Consider the following 19,675-nt stretch of genomic DNA (forward strand, 5'->3'; position numbering starts at 1 on the left):
ACTAGAATGATCACAACATGCCTCTTAAATTCTCAGTGTGCTGTGGCTTAAATCTTTAAATTACATTTCAGACTGCAGGCAGTATTCCGGAAATGCTTTTTATTGGCAATTACAAAATCTAAGTAACTGGCAGAAATTCCTCCCTTAATACCTATAATTGCCTATTAGCCGAGCATTTCATCCTCCAAGTGCTCGAGTGGTGCTGCTCACTTGTAGCAACAGACAGAGGCTGATTGCTGTTGCTGCCCAGCAGTTGTGGTGTGTAGCTCCAGGAAGTAAACATGTGAACCTGTGTGATCATGAGGCAGAGCGCTGTGGGAATATCCCGGCCTCATAATGTGGAAATTTATGCTCTCTGCTCAGTGAGCCTTGTGAAAGATTTCTCATCTGCGGATTTAAAAAAACATTCAGAAAGACCTAACTTTCTGTAGAGACAAACCAGATAAGAACATTCTCGTACATTCTGGTTGATTGTCTTCTTAGAAAAATCCCTGACGATTTCTGATGATACAGAAAACCGCTTCAAACATCATATGTTGGTCACCTTTTGAAAAGAAAAAAAAGAACAGGGATCTGCAGAGAATAAAGTGGCTGCCGGCTGACCTGCTGAACATTCCTCTTGTCAGTTGTCGCCCTGCGCAGGTTCTCAGCTCCTTCCTTGATCTTCAGTTCCTTGCGTATCTCCCTGCGGATCCTTTCGCGCTGCTCGTCCAGTAGTTGCTGCACACTGGAGTCTGAGAAATCTGAGTTCTGGTCCAGACCGAGCTGCTCCAGAACCGACAGCCCACCTGGGTCACTCTAGAGGGTTGGGTAGAGACAGAAGGAGAGAGGGAGGAATGGGGAACATGTGAAGAGAAGTTAAGTCAAAGTGAATATAAACTGAAGGAAAAAAACAATCAGTTCCAAAATTGAATCATCTGGAGATGCCCTCCTAAGTAATATTCACACACACACACACACACACACACACACACACACACACACACACACACACACACACACACACACACCCCCCCCCCCCCCCCCCCCCCCCCTGCTTCCAGCTACGCCGGCGCACAGGGTAATTAGAACCTTTGTCATAAAAATACAAGGCTTAATTTACAAAAGTCAGCTTGGTAAGAGGCAGTGTTGACAATGAGGCAGACATGAGAGGAAGAGATGTTGAGCAGGATAAGGCAGGAATGGAAGGAAAGCGATACAGAGGGAGAATGGAAACTGATAGGTGGCAGAGGAAAAATGGCAAAGTTGGGTTAAAAAAATAGACAAATGAAGCAAGATGATGAGAAAAGAGAGAACAGGAGCAGTCAGGAATGACAAATCCTGTTCAGTGTTTCTAATAATTCAAAACAAATCTGCAGCGTTAGAGCTTAATACAACAAGAATTGTTTAGAAATACTGAAGTCATCATTAGAGAAGCCATTTTCAGGGAAGTCTTCCTGCCCAATGGGGTAGAACTCAATACTGTACACAAACATTAAAGTGAAATAGAAATTGTCCTCTTTTCAGACATTTCTCATGATCTGGTTCTTCTCTGTGAGAAATGAAAGTCTTAACTTGATAAAATACACAAATGTGTTAGAACTTCCCCCCCCCCTGCCTTAATCATAATCATGTGCGTTTGTCAAAATCACCTCTAGCAGAGTGTTATCTGGAGACACAATCAGGAACACAGCAGGATCCTGAACGCTTTAATCACTACAAATCACAGCGACACGGCCGCTATTACAGGAACACACAAATCAAACAAACAAGTCAATAACACTTCACCTCCGAGCTGTCCTCATCCTCTTCGTCGCCATGCCAACACATAGTTCCCTCAGATTGTATTCTCCCCCCAAAAAATGACAGAGGAACAGAACAGAAGTCTGTAGTTTGCTCTCGAGCTCAGCCAAAGAGTTAATGCCACACCGAGAGCTAAACGGGTTTGGGGGGACCATAAAGAAGAGATAAAGAGAGGGAGAGTTAAGTGAGGGAGGAGGGGGAACGCCTCCAAAAGAGGATATCCGTCCTAACACCAAGCTTCTCAGGCTTTTCCTGTTTCCTCTGCAATTTTGCTGCTGTCAGTGGAGGCCGAGCGACACAGACTCTCCACATCAAGAGCACATCCTCCCTCTTGAATCCTTCTCAGATCTATGGCACTAAGCCTGTATGATACCAAGTCATCCTCAGCTAATTGTGTTAAACACTTTATCAGATCAGGCTTGAAGAGAATTTGTGACAGATTTTTATTTTTTAATTTGCACTCACTTGGGTTGGTGATAAAATCTTGAGGGCGGAAACATGGGAAGGATGCGTTTTCTAAGTATTGGATCAAAGCCAGAGAGTAACTGCGATGCATTTCTGTTGCCTGCTTGACTTCTTGTTCCCTTTGGGCTCTACATTTACAAATCCCAGTGGTGATTCCCCTTCCCCTATAGAAAGACCTTTGGATTGAAATACACCATCATCTGAAAATATGATAACATCTCTATATAAGCAGCAGTGGGTGGATTTATTGTCCTAAGGCTCGCTTCAAACATCATCCTACAAACTGGTAAATGATTATTCAAATGAAGGCCTCTTTACACTCTAAAATACAAATGAACTTACAGGTGTACTGCAAGTCCCTTCACAACAGTGTACAGGCTGTTTTTTTTGTTCAAAGTTCAATCAAAGTTGTCTAATGGGGGGATGTAACTAAGTACATTTACTTTGTTATTGTACTAAAGTAGTGTCTTTACTAGAATTATCTTCCATTACTTTACACTTTTAATCTGCATATATCAGCAAATATCTACTTTCTACTCCAGTACTCCTGTAGCTTTAGGGAATGGCTACACTCAAGTACTGTTTTACTTTTACTAAAGTAGAAAGGTTATTGTAGTATTTTTACTTGAGTTCTTCCTCCACTGCAGGAATCCCAATTGAGATAGAGGCTGAAAAGGAAACTATGACAGAAATGATGCCGCTTGGACAGAGGGCTAAAAAAAGAAAAAAGAAAAAAAGCTGGAAGAAGTAAACAGCTAACAGCTAGCCTTGTGCTACAGCTACAGCACATTAGCCCAGTTACACCCCGGGCTAATGTCTGCTCTCCTCTGACGGCTGCACAACAGAGGGAAAAGATTAAGGAGTGGTCTGTGACTCCACTAAAGACAAAGACATGACATAACCGGCCATTCATGATAAAAGACCCTTACTGACCACTATGATGACTGGTTGTCTGGTTATATTGTGGAGGAATAAAACGAGATATAGACGAGTTAAACGCATTAAACGCTGACACTACTGACACTGTTGTCATGGTCACAGCCAACTTTTGAGCTTCGGGAAAATAGTCCAAGTTGGTATTTTCTTCACTGCATCAGAATCTGGTCGCACAAAGAATTTGCAAATAATGTCTAATTTTACAGTGGTTTGGTGGTTTGTCCACATGACAGTGACTCATCTCTCTAATCCTCACAGATCTGTGTAAGCCCATAAAAAGAAATGTGACATCAGCTGAAGAGGGAGAGGCTCTGGGACTTTAGGGTGAGCAGAGGCAGACTGTATCTTACTAGTTCCAAGTCCATGGCAGCTCTCACTCTATATTAGAGATACATAACCAATGATAGATAATTATTCTTAGCACCTGTAGTGAAAACTGCAATAATTGTTATTTCAATTAGCATGTATATTGAAAACAGTTAATTTACTGCCTCTCCGGTAAATAAAAAAGTGCTACGTATTTTTTCATTTAAAAAATATAACTGCCAAAATGGAAGGTGGCAGAGATCTTGTTATATGTAAGAAAAAGGGTGATTTAGAAAAAATGTGTGAATTAAATTATATGTGTATTACTGCAGCTATAACAGTAGAACGTGTTACAGTTAGATTTTTTCAATTCAATTGGTTTTATCATTGCTCTTTACATACATTATAGGGGTGTTAGAAATTGCCTCTCAATATGCAGTCCAGTTCAACACCACCAGTAATTAGTACGTCAAACATGTATACACATATACACTATAGGCATCATAATAAATATAATGTAAAAAGTTTGTCTAGTTCGGCCATTTCATTATCATAACTTTTAAGATAGTACGGTGTGATACAATAAAGAAATAAGACACTAGACTTGCAATTTAAAAGTTAAAATAAATTCCCATTAACCCTGTGTATACCTTATTTATGATAAATACTTACTCCCTCAAAAAGTGTTGACAGTTTGATTATTGATCCTATTGAAATGAATGGGATTGTAGGATGCAAACTTCACACAGGATTTACACTTAACATCTTTACCCATAACTGTGGCATTACCCTCCATGTTCTGGAAGAGACTTTTCAATAGATAGAAGCAGGATATCTTGCCTGTAGAACAAACTTTGAAAAAACAAATCTTCCTGGGAAGTTTGTAATTTTTCATCTTGAATACCTGACCAGGCCGTGACCTTTCTTTGATCCAGACTGACAGATGAGAAAAAGCTGACTGCAGCCCAGATGCCACTTTCACTTGACACAGTTACTCCCTCCCCATCCCCATGTCTGTGCAGTGACCTAAACCTGCTACTAAAAGAAACACTGAGGGAGTGACTGATGTTACGTAGAAGAAGTTGGAGTGTATCAGCGTGGCTCTGGATTGTTCTGTTTGTGCTGAGTTACAGTCTCACTGCCAAGTGATTATGTGTCAGATGTTGAATTGATTGTGTAACTGAACTGAAGAGAGGTTGTCCGGGTTCATCAACGTGCTCTTTTCCAGATTCTGACTTCAAGCAGAGATCAAAAGCAACTACTCACTAAATTAATAGCTAGTGGTTCTAGTTTTACTTTCAATTTAGTTTCAATTAACTGAGCTGAGCTGTTTAAGAGAGGAGACGTATACAACACTCAGCCTCATCCCCTCATTGCTGACCTCGTGTAACACCACAGAGATGGCGAAAGCTAACAGACAGGAGTGACACATCCCACGCAGCTCGTTAGTGAACTTGCCCTGGAAGGAGCATTCAGCAGCGGTGTCTGCAGAAGTAATGACGGGCTAATTCAATAGATAACAGTGCTGAGCGGGCCTAATTTAATCAGACTGTGTGAGCAGCGTAGAAGAGCCCAGGGCTGGACCGAGAAGGACAAGATAGAACACGGGCAACATGCAGTTTTGTGTGTCAAGTGTGTGTGAGGACTCTGTGGAGATAATGCCTGCAGTTTTTCTGCTGAGTGATAATGACCCGCCAGGACAGAGGCAGTGTCCACACGAAGGTCATGGAAGGCTTGGTTGTAAAAGCGAGTTGGAAAAAATAAGAGATGTACTCGCACGCACACACAAAAACCTCTCTCACTTTTTAGCAAACACATGTCTGGGAAGAAGGCCACAGAGCACAGCCCTTTTCTGAGGGAGGCCTGTGTTATTGTAGGGCAGAGGTCACTAACAGGCGGACCGCGGTCCGGGTCCAGACCCAGAAGCCGCCCCGTACGGACCCGGACCTACAGCCAAAACAGAAGGTTATGATTTAAAACCTGACGGGGCGCTTCTATTTGTAATCAGCGCAGCTTTTGTAGTCTTTACGGTAGTTTAGCGGATGAGGAAACGCACAGACCAATTGCATGCGAGTTAAGCCATCCCACGTGATACTACTCAGCCAATCAAGTCTGTGCATTCCAGGCGGTAAACATTGCGACTCTACAGTGCAGACAGATGAGAGTTAGAGGCAAGTTACACATGAAAGGAGTGAGACGGAGAAAGGGAGAGAAACAGAGGAGTGAGACGGAGAAAGGGAGAGAAACAGAGGAGTGAGATGGAGAAAGGGAGAGAAACAGAGGAGTGAGACGGAGAAAGTGGAGAAACAGGAGTGAGACGGAGAAAGTGGAGAAACAGGAGTGAGACGGAGAAAGTGGAGAAACAGGAGTGAGACGGAGAAAGTGGAGAAACAGGAGTGAGACGGAGAAAGTGGAGAAACAGTCAATTGTTAAGATTAGGGATGCACCGATAAGGAAATTCTTGGCCGATACCGATATTTAAAACAACAATCTAGCCGATAGCCGATACCGATATTTGTTTATTACTTGAATAATATGAAAAGTGACAAGTGTAACTTTAGATGCCATGTTGAAATCCTTGGTGGTATTACCCCCTCTTGAAATGTCGGCTGAACATGTCTTGCAAATTGCTAAACGGCGATCTTTCTCTGAGACAGTGAAGAAATCCCACAGAGCCGACGCTGCCGACATTGTCTCTGCTGTTTGTATGTAGTACCTGTTGCGCATGTGCACACCGGACCCGCATTTCTCCGCGCCGGTCAGCCCGCGATTCTCCGCTTGTTGTTGTATGTAACCCGTTCAATGTCGGGTGTCGGGGGTAAATGACGTATTCTCCAAGCAAGCCTTTAGCCCCCCCCCCCTCTCTCTTTTTATCTATATGACTGCTTGTGTGGCTGTAGTGGATGGGCAGAGGGGGACATTTAATTATGTGATTGGGAAAATTAAAACTCCAGGACAACAGAAGGGGAATACAAAGTATGGGATGCATATTTGATCATTTATATCATATAAAATATGTCATTTATATCGTTTAAAATCATTTTTCAGTCTGTTTCCTGGCGCGATACGCTCGCTCGCACGCCGAAACCATCGGTGAAGGGCGCCGGCGCGGCGCGGCGCATCGCAGCCCATGTGAACCGCACAAAGGTTTAACAGGGGGGTGGATGGGAGGCGCCTGGCTTTCCTTGGCGCGGCACTTCAGCGCCCGGTGTAAACCCGGCGTCAGTGTACCATAATCTGGATGCCAGATTGGCAGGCTGCAGAAAACATACCAATGAACATCGGCCAATGTTATCGGTGAAAGTCAAGTTTATTACCGATACGCCGATGGCAGTAAACGAAGCGAATATCGGCCGCTACCGATATACGGCCGATACATCGGTGCACCACTAGTTAAGATGTGTTGAGATTTATTATCTGTAAAATTGGTTGAGACTTTTGAGTCAAGATGTGAAACAGAAAAAGGGAAATTCAAGCTTTTGCTCCCTTTATTTTATTTTTCTGAAGTTAAGCCCTTTATTTGAACATGCACAATTTTCACATTTTATTTATTTTCTCTTATTTTGAAATGCAGCCCTACTTTTATTTAGTTAATGAGAGAACATTATACATATCTGCAATCGTACATATATGTTCAGTTCTATGTTACGTGACAATAAATATTGTCAAAAAGTTTTTGAAACGTACTGAATTCATTTGATGTTGATTTTGGGTGTGTCCGGTACAGTCATTTTAAAGTCTACAGTGTCGTCTTCTCGAGAGGCTGAATTTGAAGTTGGGTGAAAATGCCATTATAACTGTCGCTTCAGTCTGAAAAGATGAGGGACAGTAGAGCTTTGACTGTCACAGTTAATGATAGAGGAGAAACAAAAACTAAGAGGAAGAAAAAGACCTAGTGCTGGAACAAATCAACACTCAACAAAGATACAGGATGAGAGATAGCTCTTTTAAAGCAACAGACGACAGGGGAAAGAGTGCCAGCTTGTTTGAGGATCCAAATTATGTGACCACTTTCAGTAAAAATCCTCTAATCACCCATGTTTTTTCGTTTTTTTTCCTCCTTTTTGTGTATTCTCTATTCAATATGTGGGCCTTAATTCAGACTCAACATGATTACTGCAGTTCTTTACGTACTAAACTTGGTTAACTTAAAGACTTATTTATTCAAAAAAGGTGCCAGGGACAGTTATTGTGTCAGGTGCTTTATGGTATTATTTCAGAGGAAAATGTACAAATCTCTATATTAGTGATTTGTGGACAAGAGGCCCTAATGCAGAGGAAAAAGTTACAAAATATCCGCAATAGTGTGGACACGGTTTAAGAGGCTGATTCAAAAGGTAGTTCTGCAGGAGGTTGCATTTAATGAATCTCAGGGGAGTAAGAATGTGCAACGATAGCATTGGCATTTTACAGAATATGCAAAATTATGAGAATAAGACCTGGATAGAATAATACCAGAATTTGGCTCTTTTGATAGAAAAGGCTGCCGACCCCTGGTCTAGACCAAAGTTGGTGGATTGACTGATAGTCAAACCAAAATTTCCATGTGTAGAGCTGCTGTCATGGCTAAAAACTGTATGAATGGTAAAACTATCACGTTTCGCTGGCAAATACACTCAGCAGCACATACAGTATGACAGAAGCATCAGTCTCCACCTCTCATATTTTACAGTACCTTGGCACATCATTTCCTGCAAATGTCTTCCACTACCACATGGGCCACTTTGTATTAATTTGCTGAAAAGACAAACCTGCGGGGAAACACAATTTCCTTTCCTCGTCAGATTGACGGACTGCATACATGGCAGAGAGAGGGAGCGAGGGTAAATAGTGCAGTGTGTGAAGCACACGAATGAAGAGTGGACAAGGAGGGAGAAATTAAAAACAGCTAAACATTTACAGTTTCCTACAAAGGAAAGGTTGTTTTAACAGTGGCCTTCATGTGTAAGGAAAACACTATGATACTGATTAAATAAATTCCCAGTACACATTGTACAATCATAAGCGAGAGGACCTTTTGCAATGGAGACTGGAAAAAAATATACTGGCGGGAGCAAAAGCCAGTTTGTCCAGTCACGCTCATGAAAAGAGGTTGGTGAGGAGCTGAGAGGGAGAGAGCGATAGACGAGGCAAACAAAGAACGAGCAGCATGGGGACAGGAAGAGAGGGAGGAGAGAGGCCGACGAGGCACAACTGAGAGGGTCACAGGGTTGAAGCAGAAAGCAGACAAATAAGCAGGAAAAGAAAGAAGGAGATAGAAATGGGGCAGAGAACAGCGGTGAATCAGCAACTGTGCCACTTGTGTTCATCAAACAGGACAGAGAAGTAGTAAATGACTATGTCCTTAATATATTCAAACCAATAATATCGCAACATAAACAAGACATTCAATTTACTATCATATAAAGACAAAGAAAAGCATCAAATCATTGCATTTGTGAAGCTGGGACCATCAAATCGTCTGCATTGTTGCTTGGGAAATGACTACAATTATTAATTAGCTCAATCAATATTAAACAAAACAATCAACTTCATCAAGTAATCATTTCAGTTTCACGTGATACACAAGTAAGAGGAAACAAATAAATGAAAGAATCATGACCGGGTGACCTGAACCTCTGCAAACACACTCGTGAGAATGAGGGCAGAGACAGCCAGTGTTGGACATTTAACCCCTTCAGCCATGTTAACCACCTCCAGGCTTCTCTCTTGGACTTATCAACTAACCAGCAAATTGTTGCAGCTTTAGTTGACTTATGTTGGACCTGGTAAATGGAGCTGTGATGTAAATTCTGCAAATCCAATGTTACTTATCATCTTCGGTCTTTGAATCTACAACACTTACAGGACTGTCTCAGAAAATTAGAATATTGTGATAAAGTTCTTTATTTTCTGTAATGCAATTAAAAAAACAAAAATGTCATGCATTCTGGATTCATTACAAATCAACTGAAATATTGCAAGCCTTTTATTCTTTTAATATTGCTGATTATGGCTTACAGCTTAAGAAAACTCAAATATCCTATCTCTAAATATTAGAATATCATGAAAAAGTATACTAGTAGGGTATTCAACTAATCACTTGAATCGTCTAATTAACTCGAAACACCTGCAAGGGTTTCCTGAGCCTTGAAAAACACTCAGCTTGGTTCAGTAAACTAAATCACAAGTATGGGGAAGACTGCTGATCTGACTGCTGTCCAGAGGACCATCATTGACACCCTCCATCAGGAGGGTAAGACACAAAAAGAAATTTCTCAAAGAGCAAGCTGTTCACAGAGTGCAGTTTCAAAGCACATCCACAAAAAGTCTGTTGGAAGGGGGAAATGTGGCAGGAAACGCTGCACAACCAAGAGAGATGACCGCAGCCTTAACAGCATTGTGAAGAAGGGTCGCTTCCAGAATTTGGGGGAGCTTCAAAGACAGTGGCCTGAAGCTGGAGTCCAGGTATCAAAAGCCACTGTTCACAGACGTGTCCGGGAAATGGGCTACAATAGCCGTATTCCCATGGTCAAGCCACTTCTGAACTCAAGACAACGGAAGAAGCGTCTGACTTGGGCTATGGAAAAGAAGCACTGGACAGTTGCAGAGTGGTCCAAAGTCCTCTTTTCAGACGAAAGCAAGTGTTGTATTTCATTTGGAAGTCAAGGCGCCAGAGTCTGGAGAAAGGCTGGAGAGGAGCAAAATCCAAGTTGCTTGAAATCCAGTGTGAAGTTCCCACAGTCAGTGATGGTTTGGGGAGCCATGTCAGCTGCTGGTGTTGGTCCACTGTGTTTCATCAAGTCCAGAGTAAATGCAGCTGTGTACCAAGAGATTTTAGAGCACTACATGCTTCCGTCTGCTGAAAAGCTCTATGGAGATGAGGATTTCATTTTCCAGCATGATCTGGCACCTGCCCACAGTGCCAAAACCACCAGTAACTGGTGTACTGACCATGGCATTACTGTCCTCGATTGGCCTGCCAATTCCCCTGACCTGAACCCCATAGAGAATTTGTGGGGTATTATGAAGAAGAAGCTGAAAGACACCAGACCCAACAATGCAAATGAGCTAAAGGCCGCTATTGAAGCATCCTGGGCATCCATAAACCCTAAGCAATGCCACAGGCTGATTGCCTCCATGCCACGCCGCATTGATGCAGTAATCCGTGCAAAAGGATTCCCAACCAAGTACTGAGTGCATTAATGGACATTTTCAAATGTTTGATTTTGTTTTGCTGTTATAAATCTTTTTTTTACTTGGTCTGAGGAAATATTCTAATTTTTTGAGATAGGATTTTTGAGTTTTCTTAAGCTGTAAGCCATAATCAGCAATATTAAAAGAATAAAAGGCTTGCAATATTTCAGTTGATTTGTAATGAATCCAGAATGCATGACATTTTTGTTTTTTTAATTACATTACAGAAAATAAAGAACTTTATCACAATATTCTAATTTTCTGAGACAGTCCTGTATGTTGTAGATTGAAAGAACAGAAAAAAACATCCCCGCTGCATTCAGACATACAGTGATCAGGATGAAAAAGAGGTGCCATACCACTGAAGACAACAACTTCGACACGATTCGAGGGCTTTTCGGCGATAAAGGTGGACGCTGGTTTTGATGCGTTGTAAACACAAACCATGTGCTTTCATCAGCTGAATTTATACTTTGTGTACTGCTTCCTGCATACCCCTCATCTCAATGTTCCAGAAATGTTCCTGTTGCTGCTTCGCGTTTGACCTGAACAACCTGCTGCTGCATTCTTCATAAGTGAAAGGCACTGGAAAATGTCCGGACCCCGATTTTCATGTCTGAAAACAGCTTATGTTTATCCTCTAAGTAGAGATAGAGTAGATAGAGTTGATCGGAATCAGAAAAAAGAAAAAGAAAAATAATCTCATTCCAACTCTCCTGACATGTGCTGGAGCTGCTGTTTTGTTAAGCAAATCTTGGGTGGAGTACTTAAATTTCACCTGGATTATTGCTCTCACGCTGCAAGAGACACAAACAAAGCCACAGCAGAAATATAACGCGGTTTGGGCAACATCAGGTGCAAAACATTCCAGTAAGAATATTTATCCGATTTCCTCAACGTGACATCTATACTAAAACAATAAAATCACATGATGGAGGTTTGTAAACAGTGAGTGAGTCTGTCTGATAATTGGATCCATTCAATCAGACTGTAATCAATCAGTTCGACCAGAGGAAAAGTACAATGCAGTTCTTCCAAAGCATTCAAAGAATTTAAATTAAAGACACCATTCTATTATTGATTATCGTAGACCAAGTGTAACCCAGAAAACAAGAGGAGTTCAAATCACTGAAATTCTTTTTGGCACATACATCTGCAGGATTCTTTGTTACCCTCCCATGATCCTGATCTCATCTGGGCCTCATACAAATCCCATCACTGTCAAACACACTTCAAGTGCGCACTCTGACCGGACATCACTGTGAAAATCATAATTGGCTTCCTCTAAAAACATTGTCTACTGGGCCTCTGATCTTGGTCAATGGATCAAAACCTGCTCCTTCAGTTTCCCTGACACAACAAGGAGCAGAGTGCATCATTCCGGGTGGATCCCTGCTAATTTAGAGTGATGAAGAATTCAAGTAACCAGAATGCATCAAAAACGAAGTGAGAATATTCACTCGGCTCAATGGTAAACTACGTACAAGATCAGAGTGAGACTATAAACATAAGAAGGTCCAGAGGATACCCTTATCTGCCCATATATTAAGAATGGATGACACTTCCCTTAGGAAACTTAAAAACCCAAAATACAACCACACTTCACACTAGGTCTTCTTAAAGGGGACATAGCATGCAAATTCCACTTTGTTAGTGCTTCTACAGGTTAATGTGGGTATCTGGCATGTCTACCAACCCAAAAACTCTGGGGAAAAAACACTCGCGCGTTTTGTTATAGTTCCTCTAAGTCAGAAACGTCATGCTTGAGCGACTCGATTGCGCTTCCTGGGTATTGTGTCGTAACAAGGAACTGGAAGTCTCCCTACATGGTCCGCGATTCTGCTTTCTCCGCTTGTTGTTGTACCCGTTGAATGTCGGGGTTCGGGGGTAAATGATGGTCTTCATAGCCCCCCCCCCCCCACCTCTCTTTCTCTCTCTGTCTGTCTGCTTGTGTGCTTGTAGTGGGGGGGGCAGAGGGGGACATTTAATTATGTGATTGGGAAAATTAAAACTCCAGGACAACAAGGGGAATACAAAGTATGGGATGCATATTTGATAATTTATATCATATAAAATATGTAATTTATATCGTTTAAAATCATGGGGGGAGAGGGGGGAGGGGGGAGCTGGCTCATTAGCATTTAAAGGAACAGGCACTCAAAACAGGTCACTCTGTGGAGGGCTGTTTTATACAGGGTAAAAAGGGTGCTGTTTTATATGATCCTTGTGGTATTTTGACCAAAGTATGTTACAGACATTTCATTAAGACCCCAAGGAACCATATCAACTTGTGGTAAAATGGGCATGCTATGTCCCCTTTAAGGCGTTTTCACACCTGCAAGTCTTTACCAAGGTCCAAACAAAGGTTCATGTCTGTGTTACATTTTCAAACACCAAACTAACCAAACCATTGTTCAGTTCGATCTGGAATGAGACCCCCTTTTTTGGTCGGACAAAATTTTCCTTGATCTGGACTGTGGCTCGAGGCACCTTTCACACCTGTTATTTTGGTCCAGACAAAACTAAACAGTCAGAGGGTGAAGACCAAACAGGATAGGTTAGATAGCAGAAAAACCTCCAGGGCACCATTACTGCCTTCCACCATGTTTTCAGTGATGCAATGCAAACTCACATTACGCTGCGCTTGAATGACTTTGCAAAGTTTGAAAGAAGCATAATGACAGTATCTAGTTTTCCAAAGCACGGTTTTTAAACATCGTTTTAATTGTAATTAATGTTTGACACAGTAATGGTAACAATATATATTTTTTCCCCTTAGTTTAACATAAAAGCAATAGCCTTTTTTTATACCAAATGAGAATAATTATTAGTAGGAACTCTCCATACAACAGATCTAGAAGTAAGAAGAAAATGTATAAATAAAATGGTGGGCTTGAAAATGTTGAGAGAATGACTTCAGGATGAATCAATCATAAAAGAGACTGTGGTGTACAGAGGTGGATGTTAAATGACAAACATTCCCAGGTGGGAATGTAAACACTGTCGAGGGTGAAGTGGCTCCACATGCATAACCACTGAACCTTTTCCATGAAAGGGAGTGAGCTACTCCAATTTGTTCTCCTGAGAATATACAAACAGAAGCTGACATTCACTTCGGCTGCATTAATCTTTCTCATCAGCAGGGGAGGATCCTCGACACAGCTTGCCACCTGTCGATCACTATACCTGCTCCAGACATGGTAAGTGTTAGGGCCAGACACATGTCAATCATCGCGCAATCCCTGTCTTTGTGAGTAAGTGAAGAGGCTTTAGAGCTGACAATCATCCTCAGACTAATGCCCATAAAAGGCCGACATACAGTGGGAGGGGCTTAGAAACAAACTGCTTTGATTCTGCTGAGCATAGATAACACAGACACAACCTTTTCTGTAATAGGCTAAAAATGAATCCAGGTGGGAATGTAAACTTACTCGGCCTATTTGAAATATTTGGCTTTTACATCATGGCTACATTTTTGGGATCCATTTATTCAGGGAGGATTAACTGAGTATGCAAACTCCCTGCTTCTCATAACACTGGTTCTTAACATACACATCTGCACAGAGATGAACATGAAGACAAGAAGAAGAATATAAGATCACATTAAGGTTAAAAAAAAAACTGTCAGAAGTTTGTACAGAGACCACACAGACACAGGAAATACATGCTGTCATGTCTTCAAAGTGGACTCAAGAGTGATATTTTCTGTGTCATTTCTGATTCAGGGTAACATTTCTGATAGTGAAGTCATTACAAATGTTTCTGGTTATCCTGTTACACTGTCTATCGGACAGGAACAAAAGACAACACACAGACTTATAATGTCACGAGTAACAGAAGTGTATTTATAGCCATAGATGAGGAACTAAAAGCACCAAATCACTCCAGCAATGATTCAGTTTTGAAGTGAAGACAGTTTTAAGTTTTAATGGTTGAAGGATAGATGTTAGTTCAGGGACAGAATGTCAAAATCACACATTAAAACAGAGGTGGGGGATACATTTTTCTATCAAGGGTCATTACAATTTTCATAACATCTTCTGTGGGCCATTCTAGATCATCACACCAACCTCTTCAATGTTATGCCTGGAACTGCTACTGAGGTGCCTGATCATGGGTGTAGATTTGGGTTTATACAGTAATCAAGGTGAATGGTACTTAAGATATACAAAAGATAAAACTAAACCTAAGCCCTTGCACCTGATGTCAAATGGTAGAGGTGATGTTGCTTTTGGCTTAAGCAACTTGCTCAAACAAATTCACACCTTTAGTGCTTCGTATTGCTAGCAAAGTCATTCCTACTTCATGTCAAACTCTGCAGTGAATTTGCACACAGAAATGACTAGTTGAGCAGTATTTGTTACTTTGCTTTTTCATCAGGAGCATGTCCCCATAAACACTAGGTCGTCTTTTACTTCAACAACAAAAAGATCCAATCAATCAATTTCACTTGGAAAGCACAAGATTCTGCATCTACTTTTCTGTTCTTGAGAGTTGTCTTGATGCATGTCAGCAATGACACGTAACAACTATGTGCGTTTCCTTCACACTGACCATGACCTGACAGGCATACAGTTTGAAGGGACCATCGTGAATGACACGTTAGTTTGTAACTTTGTTATTTTCTTTTAATCACATAAAAATGTTTTGCTTTCATGTGAAGTTTTTGCATTGTTGAGTTGCTGAATTTTCGGCTGGATCAAACAGGTTATATACAGCCCAGGGGCCGGATGCTCCCCACCCCTGGGTAAAAGATAAATAAACTAACACAGGATAATCAGTTCTTTGGTGCTATACTGGTTTCTGTAAGAAGTCTGCATGTACTGTCTGTGTATGTGAGCAGCATTAGTAGAGTTGTCTGGGTAATTGTTCTGACAGGTCTGGGGTATCTGCCTAGCTGATCTTTGTGAAAAGTAAGCACTGCAGAGCTGCACGAACCACACAGATACCACTGTATTTTATGTCTGCGTGTGTGTTTAACTCTAAAGTGAAGAGATGGAAATGGGTCTGCATGGTTGACTTGCTGTGAAGCACTGATCTGATGTCAGTTTGGGCTTGTCATTCCATATGAAAGGCTTGAAAAATAGAAGACACAGGCAGTTCCTGGATCTGTACACAGCAAAGGGATTTGAGTGCAAAGGTTAGGTACAGACTTCCACCTGAAGTCAAAATAATGGTGTTTCAGGCTGTTTATGTGCAAAAAAGAGGAAATGGCCCCAGAGACTGACTGAGTGTGAGTGTGAGTGTGTGTGTGTGTGAGAGGCTGAGTCATATAAAGAAAACATCTGGAGGCATTCCTGAGACGCCTGAGCAGTGACAACAGCCAACCTGGCAGGAAAGAAGGGGAGAGAAAAGGGAGGGATGAAGGGAAAGGTAAACTAAAAGCAGGGAGAGACACAGCGAGGCGTTGAAGCGATAAAGTCATTAAGATACAAGTTCTTTCACTGCACTCCTTACAGTATGTCTCCACCGCATCAATCTACACTTACTTGTATATCATTAAATTCCACAAGGGTGATACTGAGACTATTTAAAAGAAGAGTGTTGTGAGGTTATTTTTCTGAAGGTTCAAGGAATGGAATTTGCTCTTATGCACACCCAATGCAAAGTGAGGACACCTGCTTAGAACTGTTTGTTTGTTGCAGAAACTAACAATGTTATGCCAAATTCTGCCTGCCTGTAGACGATGGTAAAGACTTTATGGATGTTTTTTAACTGGCCACTGACATCATCAGAGAAAAAGAGAGCTCAACAGATGGACAAACAGTGCTGCACAAAGCTCTACAATGCAGTACTGGTGCAAAACTGAGGTCTTATTATGAGAAAGGTTAAAAACATAGGTAGATATTGGGATTCACTGTGGCGAGTTACCTGCATTCATGATACATTTAGATGGTTAATTGTAAGTTGACTCACTCTAAGATTGACATACATATATATATATATACATACATACATACATACATACATACATACATACATACATACATATATATTTCAGTGTGTAAACATTACTACTCTTTGCAACTACTACCACAGTTTCTGCAGCAACTGGGCCTTCATGATACATGATCATTCCCATTTATATACTATATTACACATACCAGTCCTATAAATGTGCCTTTTTTTCTCCATCATTTCAATCAATAATTCCCTGGGAAATTTGTGAAAATGTCAAATGCCTAATATTGCAATGTTAAAGACAGTAGTTTTTGTGTAATGCTGCTAGGTAACAGATAAACAAACACACACAGATTAAAACATAACCTTCCTGGCAAATGGCGAAAAAAAACCTCAACACTTTTACTCTGAACTCTCCATGTTGCTCCCACTGACAAATCTGCAAGGGGGAAATTTTTCACCATATTGTTCCAAGCAGCTTCAGGTCCCTTGCTAACACTCCTCTTTTTCATCTCTTTCTCTGCAAGCAGAGGGAGGGATGAGACCGCAGGGAAGAGGAGAAAAGAGACAGATCCTTCCCCACGAAACAAAGGCCATGAGAGCAGAGACAGACAGATGGGGTGGACAGTCAGACAGAAGTAGACAGGAGGAATGGGAGAGCAAGAGGGAGAGGTGGTCAGCCAAAACGTGACATGGAAGCAGGTGGACGAGGAAGGGAGGGCGGTTGACCCACAGTGCCGGAGGCGATTGATGGATAAAAGCGCATGTGAGAGCATGCTGGGAGGCCAGACTCACTGCCAAACACACAAATGTCAAACACACGAGGGGAAGGAGGAGGAAAAGGGAGAGAGAGCTTGTGTTCCTGGGTGGAGAAGAGTTCAATGAGAGCAACATTAGGCTATGAACCAGTCAACACAGGGCTGCATATTAAAGCAACTTCCTCAACAGTCAAATCAGTTTCCAATCCAGAAGCTGCCAGAGTTTTCATACATTTTTCTCATCCATGATTTTGACCATTTATAAAGACTTGAATCATCTCAATAACTTGTATTTTGCAAATTTATTATTACACTCACAATAAAGTAATTTGTGCCTTAAGCCTTCCTGAAGCTCTAAGGCAGACACAAGTCACACTTTGTACAGCATATGTGTTGGAAAGCAGCAGGGAGTGTAATGGACACAGAGGGGAGGAGGGGAAGGATGAAGCCCTCAGAGAAGAAAGGAGGAGGAAAAGAATGAGGTCAGAATGATGTTCACAGCTAAGTTTAAAGTCAAAATGAAATTAAAACCATTAATTTCTTTAAAAAAACAATTTCTAACTACTATAAGCTGGAACCTACAAATTTTTGCCATTTTTCCCTTTAAGAAAATAAAAAATAAAAATAAAACAGCTGCAGATTGATTTTCTGTCTCCCCAAATTTGTATATTGTTAGTGTTATGACAAAGTATAGTGATCAATGATGAATGAACACAGGAGTGTTACTATGATGATTTATATAAATTTTTTTAAATACCTAAAATATTCCTTGGGACATTAGTGAAAATGTGAAAAAACACCCCATCCTGCAATGTTAAAGAAAGTGACAAAATATATATAAGTTCGATGGATTCTGTCTTAGCCCATGTCTCAAGTTTCGTTGAAATCAGATAAGTACTTTGTGTATTATCCTGCTGACAAACAAACCAATGGACACGGGTGGAAACACAACCTCCTTGGAGGATGTAATAATGAATGCACATTAGAACGTGTTCAGATAAAATTCTGGTGTGAATGTTGATGCATTTGGGTGGCTGTAAGTCTTTCTTTAAAGAAGTAGTTAAAATGGTTCAGATGTGTTGCACAATGAAGTGCAAGACAATAGTGCGAGTGTGTAAGAAGCTGGAGTGCTGGTGGTGAGGCAGTGAGTTTAGCTGAGATTAACACACTAAGCGGTCTGATTGCTCGACACAGGGTCTAACACCACTTCTCAACAAACACTGCGTAAATGGCAAAAGTTCGATGAGCTGAAAAACCTTGTCTGACGTATAACTTCAGAGGAAGGTTATTTGTGTTTCATCTTTATCTTATAGGATCAGAGACAGTTAAGTTTCCTGTGGTGTCACATGATGTCTGTATAATGTTTCTACAGTGACTGTATCATATCAGTGGAGTGAGGAGCAGTTGAGACATGGATGTATCATCCGTTAGGTGCACATTAGTGTTGCTCACATAAAGTAAGGATGATATAATCTGCACTCCTAAAAAAACGATCCATCACAAATGTTATTCATAACAAGACGGCGTCAACAGCCTTACTTCACACTACTGCTCACAATGCTGACACTGATGTTTAACAGGTATTGTACGATAGACCCTAGACCCAAGTTCTCGGGATTCACCAGAAATCTCTGCTACAATTGCACGGCAATCCATTTAATAGTATTTTGGACCAGTGCAGTGGACTGACTCATTCCATACAGCCTACTGCTTGTAGTACTGCTAGTGTGGCTAAAAAGTAAAGCCAGCAAAAAATTTCATGCAAGAAATATAGTTTCACTTGGTGTCTCTTATGGTTTCTAGTACCCAGGTAAATATGTCAATATTTAGGTATTTCTATGTGGCTTTTTTTATATATATATATATATATATATTGGTGACAGTACAAAAGGGGCAGAGAGCGAACAAAAGCCCCTGGCTGAACTTGAGCTAAAAATATTGCAATTACATGGTCAGCATCTTGAACCTCCAGAACACCAGGAAACTCCAGTTTCAGAAACTGAATTATTGTTACTCCGCATTATCTGTAGAAAACACTACTACTACAAACTGCATCAGGACCAGTTCCTGGGTACAATACAATTGTAATTAAAACTGTTGATAGTGATGTAGTTAGACAATAACACAATACACCTTACAAAATATGACTGTATAACTGCCACTGCCCTACTTCACATAATTGTAATATGCAACATGTAATAAAACCCCAAACATATTTTGTGGATATTAATTTGGAACAAGATTAACCTTTGGACTCAAGCAAAATAAGCTAAGCTAAATAAACAGGTTGTCTGCTTGTTCTTTGGTACAGCTGACAGCGAGCAAGTCACACTGCAGCGGAAAAAGATTAT

At 41.0% G+C, this 19,675-nt stretch overlaps 1 protein-coding gene across 7 annotated transcripts in view; it reads right to left on the reverse strand.

Annotated features, from left to right (window-relative positions):
* Nucleotides 1–19,675, reverse strand: part of pkn1a (protein kinase N1a) — a 52,131-nt gene that overhangs the window by 19,273 nt on the left and 13,183 nt on the right. For 4 of the 7 annotated variants that reach the window (XM_034586849.1, XM_034586812.1, XM_034586840.1 and 1 more), the window contains exons 1-2: nucleotides 1,768–1,916; nucleotides 604–798 (exon numbers count right to left, since the gene is read on the reverse strand). In XM_034586849.1, the coding sequence (XP_034442740.1) occupies nucleotides 604–798; nucleotides 1,768–1,809 (237 nt within the window). In that variant the 5' untranslated portion in view covers nucleotides 1,810–1,916. Of the gene's footprint in view, nucleotides 1–603; nucleotides 799–1,767; nucleotides 1,917–19,675 lie in introns of those variants that run through there. The other 3 variants (XM_034586858.1, XM_034586831.1, XM_034586821.1) reach the window with 1 other exon arrangement.

This window comes from Hippoglossus hippoglossus, chromosome 1 (genome assembly GCF_009819705.1).
Source record: "Hippoglossus hippoglossus isolate fHipHip1 chromosome 1, fHipHip1.pri, whole genome shotgun sequence".
NCBI classification, from domain to species: Eukaryota; Metazoa; Chordata; class Actinopteri; order Pleuronectiformes; family Pleuronectidae; genus Hippoglossus; species Hippoglossus hippoglossus.